Genomic DNA, 26,027 nt, shown 5'->3' on the forward strand with positions numbered 1-26,027 from the left:
ATGTACAGGTAGGGTGGAGTGGGAATAAGATTTGGGATGAAAGAGTTCTGTTACACGCATTTGTAACCTTGGTGATATGAAAATTGCTGATGATGGTATGTTTTCACAGGTATTTGTAAGTGATTAGTGATACGAAAAAGATGGTATGTTCTCTTCAGACCCCCCAAATCCTTCTTTTTCTGCTTAGATGCTGAAAATCTCTTTTGAGAGTTTACAAGTTTTGAGCATGGGTGAAAGAATTGTGATTATTCCACAGCAGCACATACACAGCTGTGCACACCAGAATGCCATAAAAGTAATCGAACTTGGATATAACGTCACACAGAACAGCTGTGCCTGTGGTATAATGACTTGGTCAGTGCTTTCTCAGTAGACATTTTGTCTGCACCATTAAGCATGTAAATAATGAGTATTTACTTTCAGGACATAGACTAATACATTCAGTGCAAGTGTGAGGAGATATATTTAAGGATACAGAACTGCTTTCTTGTGCAGTCTGAGTCATAACTTGTAGAGATTGAGCTTTCTGGAGACTACTAGGATCATTTTGCCTTTTCAGTATGATAACAGAGTCCTCATGCTCTTCCATTGAACTGTACTCCGTTGGAGTGCAAACGGTACAGATCTATAGTATCAGGAAAGGAAAACGATAGATTTCATACGTTTGGAACGCGTTCTGCCCTGGTGTGGGTGGATACAATTCCCTGTATGTTAGGGAAGCATCACCCACCTATGTGAAGGAAGGCATATGCCTGAAAGAATGGAAAATATTGCAGAGAAGGCTAAGTCAATAAAAGAAACGAAATGAAGACTAACAGCATTAGCCTCTTGCTTAGCCTCTGTGTCCTAGAAGAGTTTAAGCTAAGAGTCAGGGAGGGCTTTTATTAAAGGATGAAAATTGGATGTTAGCAAAATTTAATAAACTGGATGTTGCTGAGGACTTGGCGGAGTATTTTTTTCTCAGTATTCACAAAAGAGCATCAAGGTCATATGCTGGGACTGGACAGCCTTTTCCAGAAAGGAGGAATTTATGCCTGTGCTGGAAGAGCAGGACAAGCGATTGTAATGCAACTGATCCCTTTTGCTATATGAACTGGAAGTCTTTTATGCAGAACGCTGATATTGAACATTGAGTTTTAATGCAGGTAATGATCTGGAAAGATGCAAAGGCTGTAGATAATGTCCTAACATATAGAAGAAATTGGAAACTTGGAAAGAGAGTTGGTAGGAACCATTAGTGTATTTGATAGGTGATCTTTTATGGATTAGGGTTTTCTTTTAGTGGCATCACTGAAGACATGCGTAAAGTGTGAAAAGTTGTTCAATGGGAAGCAAACATCCTTAAAAGAACCGAGAAGGATGTGCTCCAATGGCAAACCAGGGTTATCTAGCCATACGTGAAGATGCTTTTCCTACAGGAGGGATGTGCAAGCAGGGGAGACCACACTGCCGGGAAAGAGATGAGAGCTTATAACCCACATGGCCTGTGGGGAGGCTGTGCGCGTGTAATGCTGCATGTGCAACTAGGAGTTTGGGGATTAGCTATAGAAGGGTGCTTTGAAATTTGTAATGTTTGTTAAAATTTTGTAGGTGGCTAGTATTGCAGTTTATCTGTTGTTTTGCTGGTATACTAGAGCAACTGATCTAGAGTGATCAGGATCCTATCGTGGCCAAGAATAGATGGAGCATGTCCATACAGCTAAATTTGAGAACCTAAACATGAACCCAGGTATTGAGCTACCGATTCTCTGCTGTACTTCACTGTTAGTTTGCTCCTTGGCTCTTTGATCAGCTAAGTCTTTCCAACGCACAATATGAATAGGGTTATGGAGCTAGTTCATGTGACGGCCGTTCCCAAAAGGTGGCACGATGGATAACACCACACCGTGTTTGACCCCCTTCAGCTGATGTCAGCCCTGGAGGTTTGCAGTGTGCTAAGCACCTTCCCCACGTACACTTGTGCTGTGTCCTAGGGAATACAATACATTCCTTTTCACATCAGTGCTAAAACCCACCACCCTGATATGTTCCAACAAAGCCCCCTTAATGCTTTGAACACTTTCAGCTGCAAATAATAATTGTGTCTTAAGGGCATAAGAACACCTCCTGGGGCCCAAAGGAGTTCTGGGACCAAGTGTCACGTGGTGTCGATGTAGCTGGTTTGCTCTAGAGGGAGCCAGCTCTAAGCAGTGTGATGTGAGCCACTGTAGTCATTTCATCTCGGGGCTGGGAGTTGTCTCTGACCATCTTTTATTTAGTAATATAGATGTATGTGAAGTGGCACAAATTCAGCACTGCAGTCATTCTCCAATGGCAGCAATTGGTGTTGGGACAAGGCAGGAATTAATGGCATATCTTGGCTCTCCTCCTCTGTTTTATGCTGGTTGAAGCACTTTTAGCACCTTGTATTTGATGAGATGCACCCTTGAGCACAAAAGGAGAGTGGTGTATATTCCAGCTGAGACAACGCCTGCAGAGGAGTGGAAACCCCTGTCCAACAGGAATTAGCTTGGAAATGGCAATAATTTTCCTCTCCTTGTTCACTACCTGAATCTTGTAAACAGAATGCAGGCAAGAAGAGAATTTGGATCGTGGAGTCAATGGCGTACAAAATAGCTAGAAGAGATACCGCTACCCTGTATCCTGTTCACTGTATACACTCTCTTGCTTGTGGTTATCAAGAAATTAACAGCAAGGTGAGACTTTAGAGAGAAAAGAATGAAGTACTGTCAGTATTTTGAGAGAGTTTTAAAAAATTTATTTTGTAGACCTGAAGAAGAAATAATATAGACACTTCAAATTGTACAGTAAATTTATTTTATTATCCGACAGTAATTCACTGAATGGATGGAAAATTGAGTATGATTTTTGGAGAAAAAGCCTAGTAAGTAAATTAAATAGGTATTAGGACTAGCATCACTGTAGTGCCTAAATAGATAAGTAGGCATAGCAAGAGATACTACAGGGGGGAGGCCTGTGCGTATGTTGAGAGATTTTGAGGTAAGCAGTGCTGAAATGTTTCATCATCATGATCATCAATTTTGCACTCGTTTTTCTGAAGTATGACAAGAGACCATGGTACAAGAGGTAAATATCCAGTGTAGGTTGCATAACATACCTTTCCTATGACATGAATTATTTGGGAAGATAATCTCATTTTCTTTCCACTTAAAATTCAGCATCTTCCTAAATTTCAAATCTTGGAATTTGGTATGTTTTTTGTAGCGAATGTACAGGCACTGTGAAAGATATTATTGATTTGCTTCAGTCCTATGTAGGCCAGCAGGTTCATATCTCTCTCTGCCTAGAGCCCCAGTGTCCTGTTTGAGCTCTGTGCGTGTGCTTTAAATCTCTCATGTGTTTTTGAAGTAGACATTCTTTTTCATCTGTTCTACATGTGGGAAACTGAAAATGTGTCCTAGCTCTCTGAAAACTCAGCAGATAGTATCAGACATTTGTACTTTCTTGCCGGCCTTTTTTTTGAACTTTAGAGTATGTTTCGTCTAAGATATTCTATTAATATCAAATTGCATCAGAGACAAAGGACAGAATGTTGTCCTTCTACAGTGTAGCAGTGAAATACTCATTGATTGTCCATTGTCCTCCTAGTCCCATTGCATTATGTCTGTTTTGCTTTTGGATTGCTACTCATTTGATAGAACAACCATTCACCTCCATCCTCCTGGTTTTTCATGGGGTGCAGTACTACTGCGCTGAAAGGCAGTGCAGGCTTCATGTTCCCTGAGGAGTTGAGAAAAAGATGTTTTTTCCCTTTTTCTTTTATGTTGGATTCTTTTCTGTTTTTTATGTTTTACTGTATTTTATGCTGGAGGAACAATGTTCATCAAGTGGATATCTGCTTTGCTTTGATGCTTACCCATCCTTGAAAGCTGTTTACTGCTTCGTGTGCTCCGTTGTCATGATCGTTTTCTCTTAAATAATCTGGCATCATGACAAGGTATTAAATCTACAAGTAGGTATTATTAGTTGTTTGTGTTTCTTTCAAGTTCTTGGTATATATGGGCGCTTTTTCCATAGGTACAAAGAAAGAAGGTAAAAATTGTGTAAGATCAAAGCATCTACTTTTTTTATTTGTGAATGCAGTCCCTGGGCGATACACCATGGGCTTGCTGGAAATTTGATCTTTATTGACCGTGCTACCTAAGAGAATAAAGAAAATGGGTAAAAATGAAAATAGTAATTGGAAATAGGTCCCGTGGAGCAAAGCTGTCATGAGGCAGATTGATTCAGCAGTGGCAGAGTTGCTTTATTGATTGCAAGTCCTTAGTAAATTAAAAAGAGTACAAAATGCGTTAATCTTTTGTGTGTGTGTCTATGTGACAGTGACAACTTAAAATGTTCTGCCAGGATAAAGATGCACATAGGAATGTGGGAATGGTATCTACTGCAGTTGGTAATAGGCTTTTCGGAGAGAAAAATAGAGTTCTTCAAAAACCCTTCTAGGTTGAGTGTTCTTTACCGTACCATAGACAAAGAATAGCAGAAGCGCTGTTGCTTAGTTTTTAAGGCTTCAGGTGCAGTTATTCTAGATGAAGGAGTGAAACATAAGCATAGAATTTGCAGTAATTTTCTTCAAATGTTCACAACGGGTTTGTGCAATTTGATTATTTGTCTAAATTGCAATCTTAAATTTGTTCTTAATAGAAAAACTGCAAAATTTTAATATGTTTTAACTGAGGATCTCTGACTGCTACATAAACAAAAGTCAATTCTGGATTTGAATTTCTTACTCTTCCTCTTACTGCTGATTACTTAATGCAGTTGCTCATTTGTAAGTAAATTAATTCTTTATTTATATTTTTCCCCCAAATTGTCACAGCAGCACAGTGTGAGATGGTGGTAGTACAGAAGCTTTTCCTCCACAGAAAAGGAGGGAGCGGGAGTGGAGGTGGGATCCTAGACTGGTGAGGGCTAGGCTTGCCAGATGTTTTGTACAATATGTCATCTTCTGTTTTTCAGTCTCAAATTCTATACCACCAGAAACTGGTTTCCTGTTGTCTTGCTAAAATTCAGCCAGGATTACATGCTCCGTTCTTTTACTCTCTGCTATTTTCCAACCACTTTTGCCTAAAATCCCGGTTACCAGTGACAGTTTTTGGCCTGTCGTTCCCAACGTGCTATCTGTTACAGAGTGCTCTGAACCTCCGCTTTTCTAGATGCCCAAGTGCTAACAGGACAGGATTTGAAGAACCTCTTTTGTTAAGAGGCTGTGGGGACCATGCTGATGGTGGGAGAAGAGGAATTGGAGATTTGTGAAGTAGACCAGCTGAGAATGCAGGGAGTCAGAGGAGCTGGTTCCAGCTGGTTTGTAGAGCGTTCCAGCTGGTTTGTAGAGCGTTCCAGCTGGTTTGTAGAGCGTTCCAGCTGGTTTGTAGAGCGTTCCAGCTGGTTTGTAGAGCGTTCCAGCTGGTTTGTAGAGCGTTCCAGCTGGTTTGTAGAGCGTTCCAGCTGGTTTGTAGAGCGTTCCCCAGCCTGGCACCCAGAAAAGGGAGGCGGACTGAGTTCCTCTTCCAGTTTTCTCTGGAAAGAGGGAGCAGAACTGGAAAGTGTGGGAGACCCCATAGAGCTTACAGTTATTGACCCTCAGAGAAAGTGCAGTTTTTGAATGCCATCTATAAGAAGAGGGCTTTGGTACTATTACTGACCCAAAGAGAGGGCCAGAGTGGTAACTGAGCCTCTGGGAAGGGATATGGGATAGCGTCTCATTTTCACTTTATTCTGCCGTTCTTCTGAAGAACCCAGTCCCTGTCTTACCCTCTCACGCCTTTTCCCAACAGCAGTGACTCAAAAAGGGAAAAGATAGACTGAGATATCATCTCATCCCTTTAATCCAACCACTGCCCTCCCCACTTCTCTTGTTTTTCCTTCTCTTACTTGCTGTCCTTGATTAGTCATTCTGTGACGTTCTTTGCCTTGCCAGAGATAGCTACTTCTTTTTACGGAGGCTTGCCCTTAGCTGTGCTTTATCAGACAGCCTCCTCATCTGATCTGTGAAGTCACTGCGTTTTCTCCTTCCTCATGCCATGCTTCTCTGAGGATGCTCAGAGGAAAATGCTAAGGGCAAAGGAAAGAGTTTATATTAACAAGTGGCTGTCATTTATCTATTTGCGTAGCTATTGAAATATTTCATAATCGTTAATCAGCGCACATAGGTAGGCTGTGTAACCATGTGAGCATATTCTCGTTCCCCCCATGTATCTCTTCCCCTTTCAGCCCCGTTGTAGTTTGCAACACTCGTCATTTCTTGCCTTAATTTAGATAGTTCAGCAGGAGAAGGAGCTGTGTCACTCTTTGTGGGTGGTACTATGGTATAAATAAACATTTTTTTTTCCTAAAAATGTAAATGTCATCCTAGTTTCCTCCAGTGTGCACGTTGTTAAACAGTTAGCGTTGTCAGTGGTAATCTGTAGTGTTTAAAACAGTCTTGCTTATGTAGTGTCTTGTGCTTTTTTGGGCTGAATGAGATCATTGCACCGTTTTCTTTGTTAAACACGTCTGCACACAGAAGCAGAACTGCTTAATTTGTTTCGATCAGGCTTACTGTAGTAAATCTGCTTTTAAATTGTATTGCTTAGTAGGTTACAAATCAGATGGCACCACTTTCATGGTGCTCATTCTCCAGTGTAGCTGGAGCCACTGACTTTAAAAGTTTTTGATTGCTTTTCTTTTATGCTAAGTCTTCCATAATTCACCTGGCTTGCTTAGATGACCTGCTGCTTATTTTCCACAGCAAGACTTTCTCTCATTTGGGAAACGTAAAAAGCCCAGACGTTCCTAGCCCAGACAGAAGCAAAATGTAGCAGTGCCATCTGGGCTGTGAAATTGGCATAAAGCTGAAAGCGTTACCTCGGTATATTGCCATGGCTAGAAGCCAGGTGGCAAGTAATAAAAGGATGGTCTGGTAGTTGATGTGTTAGTTTGGATCTTGGAGACTGCATGTGCTTGTGCTGCAAACCTCTATAAGAAAGCGGGCAGGTTGGAAATGATTTGTCTTACCTAATATTGGCTATCTAAATGTTATGTATGTACTCAGAGTTAATGGTCTCAAGTCGACGTGCTGTGAGTGGACAGGCGTTTTCAAAGGGCATAGGGTCATCCTACATCACTTAGCTATGTGCTTTAGATTAGGATGAATCATTCTATGGAAGATGCCTACCTGTCTCTGTCTGTGTAGTCTTCACAAAAAGACACAAGATGACTGCCTTAACCTAAGTGCCTAACTTCTAGGTGCCTGAGTTACAGCAAATGACCCCTGTCTTTAGCTAGCTGTCTTTAGTTGAGGGGTAATAATACTCTCCTACCTTATAGGAATGTTGTGTGGGTAAACACACAAAGGAAGCTATCGTTGTGAAAATACAACATAAAACCCAATACTTATTTTAATAATACTTTGTAACATTGTGTATCTATTATAATTATGCATATAATTAAAATCACAAATATGTATATGTGTGTGTGTATTTTATGTGGTTGCCTCAGAGTTTTGAACACAGTGCTAAAGGTCAGATCTTAAGGGTGCAGGATAGAGAAATGGAGGCTTTTGCTTCCCTAGGAAATACGTAGCTGTTCCATGGCAATATTCTGATTAACACATTGCGCAAAGGCAGAACTGCAAAATGCCTGGCATGGATATGGAACTCTAAGTCATGCTGATTTGCGGTGGCTGTTTTTCTTCTTTTTAGATTGTGATGGATTTCAAACACCCCGATGGCCGTACAGTGGCAATTATGCTGCCCCGACGCAGTTTGCTGGTGATGACTGGAGAATCCAGATACCTGTGGACACATGGGTATGTGTAAAAGCCCCTACGTTGCTGATAATAGGAGAAGAATATGTGTGGTTTGTTTTTGTTAATGTTATTTTGTATTTAAAATTGCTCTGAAATAAATGAAGTAGAATTTTGTAGTTAACTATGCAAATTCCCTCCTCTGCCTGCTCAGGTTACATTGAAAAATTGATAGTTTTGGGAAGCTAATTGCCAGTGCCTGAGGTGCGGTTTTTTCCTACTGTCACAAGCTAAGTTTCACTCAGTAGTTGTTGTAACGTTCATCTTTGCTGTGAAAGCCCTCAGTGACTCTAATCTGACAAAGAACTGAATGTAGGAGAAGTAGCTTCACCATTTCTCTTTGCTCTTTTCAGTACACAGCTTTTCTGAATGTATCACATACGCCAAAGTCTTTGGAGGAGAATTGGCTTAAGAGATTTAGTTCCCCTGCATAGAGGGCACGGGCGGGCACAAAGTACAGTCTCCCTGAGCTTTTTCCAGTTGCCTTAAGGCCACTTTGACTACTGATAAGGCTGCATTGTACTAAACAGGCGTAGGATCCTGGAAAAGAGATTCTTGAAATGTGTCTTGAGGCTTTGCTTATTATGGAGATGAAATACACGCTTTTTAAGTCGTGCACCACTGGGAAGTACTTACAATAGGAGTGCTGAAGTTGGCAAAAAGGGTAAAAGCTTGGTGAGCTCTGAGAGTGACAGTAGTGCACTTCAGAAGGATATGTAAATCCTCATGTTGGACAGAAAGGCCCCCGGGAAATGCTTCTTCCTTTGTTTGACCCAAACAGTCACTGGTTACAGCAGTGGCGAGACTTCTTATATTCTGTGTAAATTAAGCACCAAATCCCTTTATCGGCGGAAGATTTTCTGCCTTTTAATTTTACTAGTTGATTGGTATTATGAAGAAGGGTGAATAAGGACTCCCAAGTGACCTTTACATAGTTTGTTTTTATAGACCACTTATGCCACCTGTATATTCCCTCATTAAATTAAATAGTTATAAAAAGCAGCTGTTGCTTCTGACATGCATCGTTACAGAAGCCCAGGGCAATGAAGCCCTTGGTTTATTGGTACACCGGATTGAATGTGGATATCAGCATTATAAGCTGCTTAGTATAAGCTTCTGTCCTGTGACATACTGTCAGTCTCCTTTTGGAAGGATTATCTGCAACTCTGAGAACCTAATTTGGTCTCCATTTCAATGACTTTGCTGGCCTCAATGTTGTCATTGTCAGGGCACAGCAGGAGCTGGTGGTTCCTGGTGCTGGTATCAGCAGGGGCTCCTGGTGGCGGCAGGGCCGGGCCTCGGGCCTCGTAGCTAGGGCCCGTCCCACCACCCTGTGAGGGAGCAGAGCTGCTGGGACAGCCTCAGTCCTGGCGTTGGGCACTGCTGCAGGGATGGACTGAGGCTTGGCCGGGCGAAGGCCCGTGGGTTGGGGTTGGCATGAGGCCCGGTGAGGGTAACTGGGGTCAAACACAGCCCTGCGATGGCCAGGCAGCACTTGGGCTGAGGCTGGGCCGGGCTGTTGACCCATGGGTCCAGTCGGAGTGCATGGGGCCATGGCTAGACAAGGCCACGACTATGAAACATCTCGGCCTGTAGCTCAGGCAAGGCCAGGGGAGCCTCAGCTGAGAAGCAGCTCCCAGGGGAAGGAGGGATGGCCCTTGCTGAGGCTGGTGGCTTTCTTTGTGATGTCTTTCTTCATGGCAGCTTTCTTCACAGCCACAGCGGTGCTTAGCCCAAGCTGGCCCTGAGCCCTGGCAGCCAATGCTCCAGGAGGAGGAAGGATGCGCTCAGGGCACTTACAGTGACTGCCAGCAGGCAGTCTAGTTGGACTAGTTGTAGTACTGTAGTTGTAGTACCTGCCTATTAAGAACTGGAATGAAATCATTACTTACACTTGTACCTTCAAAAAGATGGTTATCTTCTGAGAATCAAAGATACAAACTGAATTCAAAATGAAGATCCCAAATCTGTCTGCCTGGGTACAGTTACTTCTGTCCCCAGTGCTTGTCTGTCTTTCCTATAAACAGTTTTTTGAATGATAAATGTTTTGTAAAGCAGTCGTGGGAGCAGATAATCAGTTGGGGTAAAGAGATACTGGCATATCTTTATTTCAGAAGGTGTAGTACCCACTTTCTGTCTTCCTTTTAATTTTGTTCCGGTTATCTTCTTTTTCCTCTAATACTTGTTCATTGCAACACCAGCTGTTTCTCACCTCTTCACCTGGTGAAGACTTTATTGCTAAGTGGACGCTTTGTGCAAATAACATTTGAAAGGAAGGAAGCTAAAGAGAGCAGAGATAACAGAACAGACTTACATAGTTTGCTATTGAAGCATGGCATTGCAATCAACAAGATTAATCATCCTGCAAGCAAGTGTAGTCAATTCACTTGCATATATAACATCAGGATGTATTTAAGATCATTTGTAATGCCTTTTATCTGCTCCTCACAAGTCAAATTAGAGAGAGCAAGAGGTTCAGTTTTGGACTCATTCTGGAAATGTTTTCAATGTGTATGTTTGGATGCCAAGGGAATTAGAGACTTCATTTTAACCCTATTAACAGGGTATCCAGAAAAACGGTTTTTGTTCTTTCTGAAAACATGTGTTTCTGAAAGAGAGAGCTGTGGTTAAGAAATAAGCTATACTATTTCATCATGGAGAACAAAGGAAATGTGGAAGGGTATGTCCTCCTTTTGTCTTGTAGGTGAAACTCAACAGAGAAAAACTTAATTTTACTTTCCTTTTTGGTTGGCTGACCTGGCAAACCACCATTCCTGACCCTGCGACAGGAAAAGAAGCCTGTGTCAAGCAAGATGATGTGCAGCGTTTTCTTTTTGACACTGGGAATCCTGTTTTTAGCCCAGTCTTTATCTAGAGTCTTTTTCGTAGCACAGGCTAAAGGAAATCATGTAGGCTGAAATTGTAGAACCTTGAAAAAGGAGACTTCTGTCTGAAAATACTAGCTCTTGCATGCGTAGCTTTTCACTGCAGGAGCAAAAAGAACTTGATGTAAACATAGAATCCAGTGGAAAAGCTGCAAAATCTCAGGACTGCTGTCTGGGAATTCTTGGTGAGGTCTCACCTTATTATTTTGTCATAGCTCCATTGACTGCTATGGGACATGGCAGTCTTTTGTTAGAGTCAATCCTTTCTATGGCTGCCTCTGAGATTTCCATCTTCAGAACTGCTCCGTGTTTCATTTATGAAAGATTTAGACAGAATATTAATCTGTTGCTTCCTGATTTCCAGGCAGGTGCTGCAGTCTTTCTCCCTCTGCCTGGATTAAAGGTCAGCTTCACTGCGATAGGGAAGCTTATGTACAAGGAAGGACATTGCAAGCAGGTTGTTCCTCTTGATCAAGTACAGGCACTGATCAGCAGTTTCATGTGACCTGCGAAAAAGTTCCAATAGAAATTTGAGGTGAAACTCAATGCTGTGCTGTACTAAAAAAGTATAAGACACTTTTCCCCTATTGGCTGTGAGAGTTAAACTTGGATTAACCAATAGGGAGGTCAGTTTTAAACTGTGAGTCTGTCCCGCTTGGGGTCAAGCGCTTTGAAGTCAGCAATTCTGAAGGGGCTTCGCTGTGAGGCCAGTTCCTTAGAGATGATCTCTTTGTCTTGAGGAAAATTGTGCATTAATCCTGCTAACTAAGTTAGGAAACATTTTAGCGTGACAGTAACAGCTTTGAAGTGCTAAGCTGTTTCCCTATTTCAGTTTTGTTCCAAGAATATCTACTTTATCCCCTGTGCGCTTGCACACAGATTGCACGGGATGGTAGGCCACATGTGGGTGCAGCTGTATCTCTTCTCTTTTGTATGGTGTTTCCTAGTTTACTTTCTTATTTTCCTCTTGTCGCCTTTGAGAGAGTTTCATCTGCAGTAGAGCTATTCAAAATTCACATTTTTGGTACCTTTTCACAGTGTAAATCTCTTCACAAAATTATTTGAAACTTTTGTCACCCCAGAAAAGTTCCAAGTCACTTTAATTTTGTGAATTTTATCCTTGCAAAAATGTATTTACTTTCCATTAAAATCTGTGCCAGCTCCAGAAGTAAGTTAAGACACTCTGCTCCCATTTTGCTTGACTGATAGATTACGGTCAAGAAGAATGATCTGCAGTCTAGTTACTCCCTTTAGGCGTTTTAGCATGTCACCAAAGTGCTACATTCTTTGCATCTTCTGCAGTGAAAAAGTGACAAGGCAATGCTGTTACAAATCAGAATTCATTGAAGAGGCTGGTTTGTAACAAAGAATTTCAATATGCTAGTGCAGAGGTAGTCAATGCTATTCTTTTATGTCCGTAGCCACTATTTTTACCGGTGTATTTTTATCTTTAACAAATATATTTCAGATAAAGTCATGGAAAATAAACAGCAGAACTTTATGGAAGGTAGGGAAGGAAAGGAAGGGAAATGTAATTCCTTGCAAATAAAGAATCTCTTTAATTAACCTCATTGACTGATGTGTCAGCACCTCTCTTTTTTTTTTTTTCCTCTGAAATTGAATAAGTTGAAAACTCAGACGCGGCAGTGCATTAAATAGCTTGCTGTAATCACACTTGTCATAGTATTTAAGAATTGTCTTCTTAAAAAGATTGACTTTTTTTCTGATGCAAATAAAATTACTCTCTTATTTTGTGTTACTGTGTATTAGGATTACACCCCGAAAATATGATGTCATTCAAGCGTCTGAGCTTGGACAGAAGGTTGGAACAATCACTGCTGATGTTGGAGATTTAACATTAAATCGAAGGGAAACAAGGACATCGTTCACATTCAGGAAAGTGAGGAGAAGCCCTTGCAATTGCAGTAAGTGTTATGAGGTGATCTTTATGTCAAAAGCGTTGTTTGTTTACCGCCAGTGTGTAAGCATTGTTTTGAACCCTGTGTAAAATATATATTCTAATTTTGTTTTTTTTTTTTTTAACCCTCAAAGCTGAAACCTTGGATCACATGGATATTTTTACATGTCATTGCGTTTGGCATTTTCTGTATCCAATTCTTATTTTTTCAAGTCCGACACGTGATTGCCCAAACCCATTCTGCCCTACAAGGAGAGGGAGGATCTAAGGCTAATACAAAGGCTGGAACGCAATCTAGGTCTTGGCTACCTTTTTTGATGCTGCTTTTTTGTGGAACCTCGCACAAATCGGTGCATCCCTTTGGGTAGTTTTGGCAGCCCTGGAAGCCTTTCCCGAATGGACTCGGTTTAGCCATACCATATGGCTTGAATTGTTTGCATCCGTATGGTTACTGGAGTTTCTCTGTACAGGAAGGCATTTGACTTGCTCCAGAGCTAGACAAGTAATCTGGGATCTTGGATATTATTGAGACCTCAAGTGCCAGAATAATATAACGATATAGACGTATCCACTGTTCCTCAGGTTACCATCAGTTTTGAATATTTTTTTATTTGAAAGGGACTGTAATTTTGTGAAAATAAGAACATTAGAAAATGAGAATCACTCAGAGCCATGCAGCTACCTTAGGGCAGTATAGATAATTGTTGACCCACCTATCTATTATTATGTGGAAATGAAGTCCATCTACACCCTCAGAACAGAATTTCACTGGAATTTCAGAGGCTGTATTGCAGTAATGTCATGATCTTTCATGTTAGTGGCAGTGCCTCAGTTTTGAAAGCACAAGCCTTGTTAATATTGGGCAGCAGGTTGAAAGATCACATTGCAAATGGTTTCTAGTAAGCGTGAACAGATTAGTTGTTTTAAAGTCATCAGACACCTCTGCAGTCTGACCTGCATTTTAGTTTTTAAAAGGTAAAGAGGGAGTGAAGCATATATCGCATTTTAAGTTTCCACTTTTTTTTTTTTTTTTTGCTAAGTTAAGCTTAACCAACAAGGAATGACTGTTAAAATTTTTCTTGTTTGTATATCTGTTGCTACATCTAGTTTACCCATCTGTCTGCGACAGCCAAAAAGGACAGCAAAGACAGGGGCAGCCTTCATTTCCCCTCAGTGAGATGGAGGCCTCAAAGCTGGAACAAGAATATGTACACAAGGTGTATGAAGAGATTGCAGCACACTTCAGCAGTACCAGGCATAGCCCATGGCCCCAGATTGTAGAGTTTCTCAGGTCTTTACCAAAAGGGGCAATAGTGGCTGATGTTGGTTGTGGTAATGGGAAATATCTAGGCATCAACAAGGATTTGTACATGGTAAGTAGCTACTGTCATTTGTTTTCTCTTTTTATTAGTATTAATGTTTATTCCATCATGCTGTTGTAGTATTTTGGAGTTTTAGTTGTGGGAAGAGTGTCAAGAACGGAAAGCTGTTTACTGATCCAAGATGGATTACCAATTGCATTAGGTTTCCACACCCATTCACTACGTACATTACCCTTTTCTTTTTCAAAGCCACTTTTGCTTTGCAAGTCAGTATACTTTAATAAAAATTTGTAATGGAGGTAGTAGATAAAAAAATGTAGTGGCTGTTTTGGCCTTTTTTTGTGAATAAGCTTAGTGAAAGGGAAAGTAGTTGGGCTGTTTGAGTTCTTCCAACAGGTTTTTGACTTAGCTAGTGGGTGGGGGATGCAGTGTGCATGTCCCTGAAATCTCCATAGGCAGTAGTTCTTTTCATATATCCACTTTTAGCTCTCTTTGGCCTGGTGGCATAGCTCATTTGTGAATCGTGTCACTTTTGGCCATCCCACCTCTGACTCTCTGTGCATAAACCGAATAAATAAGTCCACGTAAGATTCAAAGGGGAATGTTAACTTCAGCACAGACTTCTGGCCTTTCCCTTTCTCACTCCTTCTTTTTCTCACTTTTCCACAGTCCTGACGTAATTCTTGCTAATGTTCTCACCATCTTCCCTATCTTGCTGTCTGTACTTAACCCTGTTCGGAGACATGAGGCACGTAACAGATACAAATCAAGAGATTGTTTTTATTGCAAATATTTCAAAGGCTTTTTTGTGAGGGGTAAACTTTCTGTTGTTTCTTTTACCAAAAAAAAAACTGAGAGGTGTGCATTATGCTATCTGCTGTCCCCTGTTAAGAATTCTTTAATGTGTTTGAACTGTGAAACACTTTGAAATCCATCAAGCTTGAAAACTTCTATGTAAGGCAAAACATTCATTATTAATAATAAGTCAGACTTGTTTATCTCTTGCAGGAGTTTGTCCTGCTATTTATATTCGACTATAAAATATAAGTTGTTATTTACAGCCCTGTCTGTATTTGTAATGCCTTTATTTCCATTACTGTTCTTATAAGCCAGAAAAAAAACTGATTTATAAGTAGGCATGCTTATGCCTGACTGTTGTAGCCTGAAAATAATTGTCCATGTTAAATACGTTTCAGTCTTTCACTCAGGATTGATCACTTTCCTGTAAGAGAAATCAGAAGACCTAACCAGAGGGAAAAATTTTTCCCAGGGAATCATGTAGGTCACCTGGTCCTAGAATGGATATGGTAAATTGCTTGTTTATAGGTGTGTGGTAGGCTTTTAAGCCAAAATCTGTGCAAGATGCTGTATTCAGAACCTCCTAGGTCCATTTTCTGTTTTCTGGAGCACAGAGTTAACCAGCTAAGGGGAAAAAAGAACCTGCGTTTGCTAGCAGTCAAATGAAAACCAGCCCCTCTGTGTTACTATCTTATGAGTTACCTGCTAGTGAGGTGAGGACAATGAGACGATCCAAGGGGACCTGGCAATTTGGGAGCAGATTAAACCGTGCAGCAGTCTCTTTTCTACTGAGGGGGGGAAAAATATACTTGTGACCCGTTTGGTTCCATTTATCTGATGAAACTCATGATCACAAAATACCAGTGAAGCCAAGCAGTGAGCAACAGTCATAAGGATCAAACTCTTATAAGAGAGACGTAAGACCGCTTTGTTCATACATAACCAAACCCCTATTCTTTGACCCGAAGGAAAGGGCCAGTAGACAGGACTTAGCAAGATACTTTGCATGTGGTCAACTTATTAGAGAATGATATGTCCTGATGCTTTTTTGTGCATCTTTCTCTAAAGCAACTGGTAATGACTATTATTTGAAGCAAGATAATACTTTAAACAGTTTGCATTTCCTGTAAATGTGAAAGTGACTGATGTCAGTTCTTTATTTTATGGGTACTGATTTGTTGGGTAATCCATATGCATCCATTCCATAATGGAATTTTACTTGTTTCCTTGCCATAGTGCTCTATAAGAAGCACTGTGGAACATCTCTTAGCGTTGTTTCAGTATTATCCCAAGCAGCCAGTCTCTTTGGTTTGGAATGGTATGTTGGATAAGCCAGCAAGTTCAGCCATTCTTTTTATCTGATGGAGAAAGCAGCAGTCTTTTCGTCTTTTTGTGTTCCTTCTGGATTCTTATTTGGGCTCAGTGGAAGGGACTGATTACAGTCATATTTATCATGTTGTGTTAATTCCATTTACTGTGGGTTGGACGTGGATGCGAAGGTGAGGGGCTGCTGAACGTGCTTCATGTATCAGATGCATTGTTGGAATAAGGGAATGCTCTTTAGATGTAGGCCCTCAGTTTCGTCCCCCGTTTACTCCTCTTGATTTGGCAGGGGGGAAAACTCGAGCAGAATCTTCATCTGTTGCTTCAGTCTTTCCTTCAAAACAATTGTTATGGCTCTTTTTGTGTGTCTGTACGCACCGTGCAGTGGAGCTCTTGGCCTAGGTCCTGTTGGGAAAGATGCAATAAAGCAGTCCTGGGAAATTAAGAGCTACTTAGGGCTTAGGTAGAGCACTATCAATATAACCATGCAGCTTGGAGTATTTTTACTCAGAGATACTAAAATTTAGACAAAATGACCTGGGGCAAGCAGTTTCTGAAGGCAAGTCATGTGCTCTAAAGGTTATTGTACGTTTTTTAGGTAGGATACTTTAAGCAGCAGCTCTAATGGTATGTCAAAGCTAAGGTAGCTCTCCTGAAGTTTTGATCTGTCTGAAAATGTCCCTGCAGTGGCCTGTGCTATTGTATTTGCTTCAGTTTCTTTTGATGATTACATATAGCCTTGTCTCCTTGGCTGTTGTTATGTGACAATGAAATGAGCATGAGTCCAGGCATGCTCAGTGAAAACGTCAGTACCATAATTATTCTGACACAATAAAGAACAGCAATTTCAGAAATTCAGGCTAAGAATGTTTGCACAAGAGATGGAATCCAAGTCTGATGTTGTTAGGAGAAAGGAGGAAGATGGAATCTAATAAAGTCTGAGATTATTTTTTTTTCTGTCTCTCTCAGCTTTAATTTTTGTTTGAAAGAAGGCAGAAGAGCCAGAGAAATGGCTTTAGTGTTTTGCACAGTCTGCTCCCTCATACCCCAGTCTTATTTGGGAGAATTATTTTGACAGCTTTTAGTTAAGTGTTTTCAAGCTTAATGTTCGTATCTATAACCAGGGCTTTCATTTTTACAAAATGCTACATTTCAGCCTTACCTGTCCACCCCATCACCACAACTACTTTGTTCCAGAGCCTGTCGGCGTCGTTGCAGTGTGTCTCATAAATTTTTGAGAGCTTTAGCTCTGTCTCCCAGTTTTCAGTGCCCAAATGGGGTGGTGATGTATGAGTCCCCGTGGGAAGGTACAATATCCACGCACACCTATGATGTGAGTGAAAGACATTGCAGCCTTTCAGTTTTGTGGTTTTAATTTAGCGCTTTTAATTAAACTGAAGCATTAGTGGGAAATGACTGAAAATGCATAGGCAGATCTTTTTCTATATATATAAAGAAATGACTCTACCTGTCAGAATATTGAGGCTAGGAAGAAAACTAATAGTAATGTAAGAGTCCAAATGGTTAGGTTTAATACAGAAATTTCTTTTCTGTTTGGCTTGTCACCCAAAGATGTCAATGTATTTTATGAACCTCAGCTAATGAGTAATGTTGCTTATATTTGACATTAACTTGTAAGGCATCTTGTAAGAAGATTTTCTGCTGGTTGTGTAACCACGGATGAATTTTTATTGCGCTAGGTCTGTGTTGCTTGAGAACAGATACCAATTCAAGGGACTTAGTAGCAAGTAAAAGCAGGTAGGACAGGACTGACTGACAAAGGTATACCTGGAGCCAAGTGTATTTTAGCGATTGGAGGGGAGGTGGAGGAACCTTTCTTGCCTTTTATTTCTCAGTGAATAGGAGTCGCTGAAATGATGTGAGATTTTGGACTGAGAAGAGCTCAGGAGGAACTGGGCAGCAGGAACACAAAATCAGAAAGAATACCGAATTACTTGACTGGATTCTGATGCTTTGTCATTGAGAAATGAACTTCCCATTTTAGACACAGCATTTTGTTTCCACGAGCGCCCTGACTTGTGCTCAATGGACAAAACACTACGTGAAAGAAATGCTAAAGGCCTGACTCAGACCAGCTGGAGCAAGGACATTTTTCTTTCTTGCTGTGGCTGTGCTGTTGTCTCTTTTCCTGCTTGCGTGTGTGTTTGGAATGTAATTTGGTTCCTTGAGGCTCTCGTGCTATTAGTTATAGCTGAGGTGTTTCTCTGGGGAAACAAATAATTCCATTTGGTGGTTGAGTTTCAGAATTAGATGTGGTTTTCTTCATCAGTTTCTAATGAGCTGAATCAAACAGGTTTCTAGAGAATTAAATGAACTAATTCTGCCAGGTAGAGTTGGTTATAAAGAGATAACATACAGAGAAAATATATAATAGTGGGCAAAATCAGCCTGTCTTTATCTTTATTTAAGCTTGCAGGAGGATTGTCTTTTGCAGAATTGCAGTACCATTAAAAAGTAAGTTATTTATTTAGTGTGTTTAGGCCCTGAATGATCCATTCCAAACCACTGCACTAAACAGATTTTATAAAAATTATTTTGGCCACCATTGAAAAGCAGCCACTGCTGGCTGAAGCAGTGGAGGTGAGGTCACTGGGAACCTAGAGGATCAGGATGGGATTTCTGTCTGTGTTATCCCATTCCCAGGAATCCAGTACAGAGCTGCTGGAAACTTGGGCAAATCACAGGTTTAACATTTCTCTCTCCCCTGCCTTCTCCCCATCTTAATCTTTTTTGTTATTTTTCTCATCTATGTAAAGGTTTGCGTTTCCTGATGTGCTCTAATTAGAAGGTGTCGTATGTCAGAATGACCACACACTTCTGTTTCCTCTGTGAGGTTTTATCTCCACTGGGGTTCCACTTGCAGAATTGCAGGCCTCAGGACTAATGTGGCTTATACCAGGACAGGTTTTCTGGCTTAAAACAAGAGTTCGATGCAGTCAATGTTTATCTGGATACAGCTAAAACCAGTGCCTAAAATCCCTTTAAAAAGCATAAGGGGATTCTGAGCCCCAACAAATAGGTGTCAGTGTCCACTCTGAAGCTTCAGTGTGATTCTGTAGGCTGTTCCCATCATGAAAAGCAGTGAAGAGAGGTACAAGGGTACCTGCCAGAAAGACATGGGAGTAACTGCCTGCAGTGAAATCAATGAAACTTGAAGCAGAGCTTTTCTGGGGATATATTAAAAGGTGTAGAGCCACGTGGTGAGAGGTGGCCTGGCTATGTGTGGGTTCAGCTGAAGAGTCAACCGTACTATTTGAGATAAATATGAGATATCAGATGGCTCAAGCGAGGCATTTGATTTGGAGAACTGGGAGAATAGGTGTAAGAAATGATTGAGAAGACTGACAGAGTTAATAGGATATAGGAACCTTACAGTATGTATGCAGATCACCAAGGGATTTACTGGATTCTCTTGTTTTAGACACTGGAACTAAGTAATTCCTCTACCTTTCTCCACTTTTCTAGATAGGCTGTCAGCCAGGACAGCATCCTGTGCTGAGCATAAAACTTAGAAAAATTAACTGGCAAAAATTATAGCATTCCAGTTATGTTTTGAGGGTTTTTTTTTGCTTGATTCCTTTCTTTTTAACTGGAGAGAAAAGTAAAGCTATTCTAAATTAAAATATTCATTTGAACTGTTGTCTGAAAATGAAGCTTCATCATACCAAAGCTTCATCATACTTCAGCATGTAGAAATAAGTTAGTGACAGAATTAGGAAAAATAGTTTGGGGTCTCTCTCGGTAAATGTGTTCTAATGAGACATCTCTCTTCTTTTGAGAAGTACCGCAAATATTCATAAAAAGATTATTTTCCAGCTGTAAGCTGGTGTTGCACCACTGAAGCTAACTGCTTTATGCTAGCTTACTGTTTTGTAGAAGACTGAAACCGAAGTATATTGATTTTTGAAAGAATACTTGCTTTTTGTAAACAATAAAATTCAGGTATATGGTGATTATTACTAGAATTACCTCAGAATTTTATTTTTAAAAAGTGTAAGGATGCTAAATTGCTTAGCTCCAGTACCAGGCAGACTTGTGGTGATGCCCATATTTAGCATTTATGCATATACGCGGAGCACCTATTATAAGGTTTGCACTAAAAAGAACTTAAATTTAGGCCTAGGATACCTTATAGGAGCTGGCCTTCAAATCCTTCCATTTGAAGGCCTCCATTTTCATTGCAAGATGGAACCTTTTGCTTTGGATGTAGATTCACTTTAATAACTATGACATTACAAGGAAGCCTGACTTCCTAATTATTTGATATAATTTAGATGCAAATGAGGACCTTGCATTCTGGCAGTCATGCCTCTGTTCTTATTCTCGGTTCATTGAATTTCAGCAAACTACAGTGTAGTCCTTTTCAAGGTCGTTTTGGGAGAGGAGGATTGAGTTCCATTATCCAGCTTACTTGTGCTATAGAAGCATGGGGCTGAAATGATTCTTTCTGAGCAAGCTTGTGTTAGTGAAAGATGAGAGTATTCTTCTTCCTCCTATTTCTGCCGGTAGTGAATTTGGTCCTTTGATTTTTGTTAAATTACTGAATACTGATGTCTTAATTGCAAAAGCAATTGAAGGCACTGGTAATGAGCTGTGGAATCTCTAGCATGCAGGTTGTCAATTGAATCCAGTCCATGATGAGAGTAATTTAAAGACACTCCAGTTGGCTTCCAGTGTGAAGTGACAGATATCTGTGTTTGCTTCCAAGGAAACAAGAGTTCCCTTATTTTATTCATAATGAATATTCACTCAGTGCTTCAATAAACTCAGAGGAGAGGCCAAGGAATAAATGGAAAGAAAGCAATACCGCAGTTGATCTTTTCACGTCTGTTTTGAGATATTTGGGCAGGACAGTATGTACACACTTGTAGTGCTGTTTTTGTGGGAAGATTATCCTAGGTGGTTGGATTGGCATTTTCACAGCTGTTATGTTTACTTTGGACCAAAACTCAGGGGCCTCACTAGAATGAAGCTCACTTGGAAGCTCTCAGGAAATGTAACTGGAACAGAATCCTGGTTTTCTTCAAAGCTGTGATTGTAGATTTCAAAGCTAAAATAATTTGAACTGATTAAAAAAAAAAAAGTTGTGATGGAAAATTTATTTGTTTTTGCCAGTCATCGCAAAAGAGATTTTTAATTTTAGCAATATTGTCATCTCTGCTGGGTTGATTAACCAGAGCAAGTTGTTTGCTATTCTTCCACCAAGGATGTTTTGGTGTTCTTTCTGTGTCAGATAAAAGAAGCACTGTCAGCAGTAATTATTTAGGAATCTGAATCTGTTCTCTGCTATCTGCTTTTTCCAATTATTGAAAACAAAAGTAAACTTCATGTTCTCAGGCAAGCTGAATTTGAAATATGACCTGGTAGCAGGGCTTTGGTTTGATTATTTTTTGACATTAATGGCAGATCGGAAAATGTGGATGGGGCACGTTGCTCCATTTAGTCTTACAGAAGGATTTTGATCAGTTTTGATTTATTGTTTGTATACAATCCTGTAGAAAATTTCTTCTTAATAATTTTTCCTACCATCTTTGACTTGGACACTAGTGAAAGTTCAAAAGGGGGAAAAAAGAAACATTTTATGAAAAGTGATTGCTGTAGCTCATATCATTTGGACTTGGAAAATTTAGTTGTGCTGAATATGAAAGTTTAAACTGTGTATTGTGGTTTTGAGGGTGAAGGTGCCTGAGCACTCCCTTACTTATACTGAAGTGATAAAATCTGGGTGGTTAGTGAAGTTGTGTGACAGATAATTCAGTGATGTAGTCATTAGATTGGTGTTTGCACATGTAGATGGAGCTTTTGTGAGTTCAGTATTTGGCTACTTAAAATGCTGTCAGTTTACAAACAGCAATTGAAAGGAAAAGAAAATACTGAAGCTAGGGTAGGTCACCTCTTGCTTTGCTGTTTTTCTGGACTTAAGATACATTAAGAGCCCTTTTCTTTGGGGAAAGTTAGTCTCGAAGCTTTTCTGCTTTATGGTGTTTTGAAATCAAGGGCTATAATGAATAGCCGATCTGCCATTTTTCAGTTTTAAGTAAGCATCAATTTTTTTGTCTTTTTTTTCCACATCCAGGAATCACATATTCCTGTTATTTAAGGCTGTTCTCACTCTTTCCTTTTTATTTTAAACTAAAATGTGTTACCTCAGGAGTTTGTGATGACACTATTACTCTTAAGTATGAAGTGAAAATCATTCTCCCGTCCTGTAATTATCCTCTTATAAAAAGTTTAATGAAACGCTTTCTGTAACAGATTGGCTGTGATCGCAGCAAAAACCTTGTGGATATTTGCGGAGAAAAAGAATTCCAGGCTTTTGTGTGTGATGCCCTGTCAGTGCCAATCCGGAGTGGTTCTTGTGATGCCTGCATCTCTATTGCTGTAATCCACCATTTTTCAACAGCAGTAAGTCACTCCTCTCCCTCTGCTCCTCTGTACTATTACGTTGCTGTGCATCGCTGTATTGCAGACACTACAGATATTTAAAAAAAAAAAAAAAAAAAAAGCTTTTTTTGGAAGCAAAAGGGAAGAAGAAAAGGGAGGGAAAGAGGACGTTTGCATTTGGTATAGTCAGTTGTCAGGGCAGAATTAAGCTATTGCATCACTGCTGCTGCTTAGAAATTCTCTTCACGTCTCTGCTCTCTTTATCAGGCGCCCTTGTTCCTCCTGGCACTTTGACCTTCTGGACACTTGTGTTTCATTTTGTTTTGCTTACAATTAATGACACTGGAGAAGGGGGCCCTGCTTTGGGAATCAGGAGGTGTGTTACTTCCTGGCTCAGATCTTGAACGCATCATGATCTTTTTTTTTTTTTTTTTTTTTTTTCTGTGCCTTTGTTCTCCATCTGCAAAGAACAGCAGGGACGCTGCCCACTTGTCTGCCACGTCTCTGGGCTGTGTAAGCTTCTCCTTGCAGGAACTTGCAGTTGTAACAAGTTCTACCACTATGGAGCCATAATCTCCAGGGCAGCCCCATGGTGTCTCCATACCTGAAATATAACAAATAATACAGGTCAGAAATACAAAATAGAGGCTGAGGGAGGTGATCCTGCCCCTCTACTCAGCCCTGGGGAGGCCACATCTGGAGTACTGTGTCCAGTGCTGGGCTCCCCAATACAATGGACGTGATGCTCCTGGAGTGAGTCCAGGAGGGCTACTCCTGGAGGGCTACTAAGATGATGAAGGAACATCTCTCAGATGAGGAAAGGCTGAGGGAGCTGGGCCTGTGCAGCCTGGAGAAGAGAAGACTGAGAGGTGATCTGATCAATTTGCATAAGTATCTGAAGGGAGGGTGTCAAGAGGATGGAACCAAACTCTTCTCAGTAGCCATGCTAGAGGACGAGGGGCAACGGGCACAAACTGCAATGAAGGAGGGAAGTTCCATCTGAACATACGAAAAAACTTCTTTCCTATGAGGGTGACAGAGCACTGGCAAAGGTTGCCCAGAGAGGTTGTAGAGTCTCCATTCTTGGAGATATTCAAAAGCTGTCCTGGGCAATGTGCTCTATAGATGACCCTGCTTGAGCAGGGGGGTTGGACTAGATGATCTCCAGAGGTCCCTTCCAACCTCAACTGTTCTGTGGTTCTGTGAAATGTTTCAACGTACTGTATACAAAGTAGGAAGTCTGTTTTGGAAAAAGCTGTCATATCTTTGTTGAGGGTGGTTAGAGGACCTGCATTTAAGCCATAAATCTGGCTCCTTTGGCTGCAGACTTAGTGTGTGTTTGTATTGTCAGGTATTGTAGATTTGAATCTGGGATTTTAGATGTTGATCACGTTTCTTGAAGAGACTGTGTGCAGTAGTCATCTGGGCTGACATGTCCAGAAAGCCTAGTCAACGCTGTTTTCAAAGGAAAAGACTTGTGTCCAGGAAAGTGGCTTGGCTTATGGATGTAGTGATGGACTGCATTATGAATTATTTACCTCTTCTTGGCCATTAGTGGAGCATGGCACTGCATGCTTATACATGTCAGACAGAAAAGGACACTCCTCAAAATGAACAGTGGAAAAAATTCATCTTATTTTTATTGTATGTCGGGGAGAAGTAAGAAGGAATCACTGCTGATTCCATTCGCCTGTATTTCTGTTTTTATATACTAGCTTCACGCTTTCACGCTTTCACTTTTCCTCTATAGGAGAGGAGACTAGCTACTATCCGTGAATTAGCCCGTCTTCTAAGACCTGGTGGAACAGCACTCATTTACGTCTGGGCAATGGAACAAGAATACAAAAACCAGAAGTCTAAATACCTTAAGGAAAAGAATGATAGCAAAGGTAAGGAGGAGGAAATTAATGCTGACACAGCCCAGGGACTGCTAAGTGATCAAATGCCTGATGACAGCAGCCAAGACTCAGCACGTTCTGACCAACTGCTTAATGACTCTAAGGACAAAGGCTGCGATGCAAAGTCAGTAGCAGACTCCAGACTGCCTGTTCACACTAACCGAACCTCCTTCCACTCTCAAGACTTGCTGGTTCCATGGCACCTGAAAAGTGACACTAAAAAGAAGGGGGAAAGTGCTGGTACACTGTCATTTCCAGCTGGCTCTAATGAATCCCAGGAACTCAGCCCTGTTTTCCACCGTTATTACCATGTGTTCTGTGAAGGAGAACTGGAAGCAGCATGCAGATCCTTGGATTGTGTGAGGGTTCAAAAGAATTACTATGATCAGGGAAACTGGTGTGTGGTTCTGGAAAAGCTGTAGGCCTGTGGGGCTTCCTTTGTTGCCTGGTCTTGTACAGGGTGGAGTTATTTTCAATGTAGGCTGCAGCTACTATGTCTTTTAAAATAGCACAATAAACATTGAGGTTATTAACTGAGTTATTACCAGTATCCAGCACTGTGTGCATGTGTTAACAAAATAACGGCCAAACCCAGAGAATAACTCTTCACAGTAATTATTTTACTTCAGTGAATTACAGAAAAAAAGATTAGGTATGTAAAATACTGGCCATGGAAATCAGTAAGGCCAGCAAGCCTTCAGCTGGCCCAAGGTAAATAATTTCAAAGAAAAAAGGACCTGAATCTGCATTCTGTTACACCAGTTATGCTGGTATAGCTGCAGTGGCTTCCCTGCAACCCACTGGCTACCTGGAATAAAGATCTGATCTGATTATTGCAACTGGCAAAGATAAAGCTGTTTGCAGTATGAAACTGTGGGTCAGGGAGGAAGGAGTCAATGGCACGTGAAGCAGTTTGACTGGCTAAAGAGCTAAATCATTGCCTAAAGTCCAGCAGAAGGCCCTGCCTATTTTGGCCTCTATTAAGAGTCACAAATCTCTTTCAGCTTGGAATGTACTCTCTATTCTTGGTCACGGTCCTTCTTATTTTCTCAAGTGAAACTGCAAAGCCAGTGGGCTACTTCACAGTTCCTTTTCTTTTCCTTGACACTCAGACAACCACAGTTCATGCTGTAATTCCCAGAATTTCTCAAGCTCTTTACTGAAGTGCTGTTTGAAAGCTCCTCTGAGGTGCAATACGGTTGCCCAGCTGGAGTACTCTGACCAGCTCTGTTAAATGCCTGACTCTCTGAGAGTGCAGGGCTCTGTCCCTGCAGGACTGGAGGTCATGGTGTGGTGCCAGTTCAGATGGATGGAGGTGCCCTTGGGGGAGGGGAAAAAAAAAAAAAAAAAAAAGGGAAAAACATTAAATTGAGGGTAGTGTTGGTGCAGATTTTCTGCAAAGTAGTTTCAACTCCTAAATGTCAGCAGTGGAACAAGTTTTATTTATTGTACTTCAGAAGAGCAAAGAACTCGAGCGGAGTGGATCTTATGCTTTCCTGGCCGACTCACTGTTACAGCAGCTGTTACTGCCATTGCCTGGAAGGACTAGCACAATTTATTTAATACAACCCTTGTGCTATCAAAGTGTGCTACCTGCAATGCATTTTCAAAATTAAAATACAATGGATTGACTTTTGTGGGGTGAATGGCTATTGGTGTCTCTGAAAACCA

The 26,027-nt window shown here is 40.8% G+C and overlaps 1 protein-coding gene across 7 annotated transcripts in view; it reads left to right on the forward strand.

Moving 5' to 3' along the window:
• The window catches only part of ALKBH8 (alkB homolog 8, tRNA methyltransferase), a 54,631-nt gene extending 28,948 nt beyond the window's left edge, over nucleotides 1-25,683 (forward strand). For all 7 annotated transcript variants that reach the window (XM_068930336.1, XM_068930338.1, XM_068930340.1 and 4 more), the window contains 5 exons: nucleotides 7,704-7,810; nucleotides 12,463-12,617; nucleotides 13,718-13,983; nucleotides 22,330-22,479; nucleotides 24,209-25,683. In XM_068930336.1, the coding sequence (XP_068786437.1) occupies nucleotides 7,704-7,810; nucleotides 12,463-12,617; nucleotides 13,718-13,983; nucleotides 22,330-22,479; nucleotides 24,209-24,778 (1,248 nt within the window). In that variant the 3' untranslated portion in view covers nucleotides 24,779-25,683. The remainder of the gene's footprint in view (nucleotides 1-7,703; nucleotides 7,811-12,462; nucleotides 12,618-13,717; nucleotides 13,984-22,329; nucleotides 22,480-24,208) is intronic.
• Nucleotides 25,684-26,027: the final 344 nt, after the last annotated feature.

The sequence above is a fragment of the Struthio camelus genome, chromosome 1, assembly GCF_040807025.1.
Source record: "Struthio camelus isolate bStrCam1 chromosome 1, bStrCam1.hap1, whole genome shotgun sequence".
NCBI lineage: Eukaryota > Metazoa > Chordata > Aves > Struthioniformes > Struthionidae > Struthio > Struthio camelus.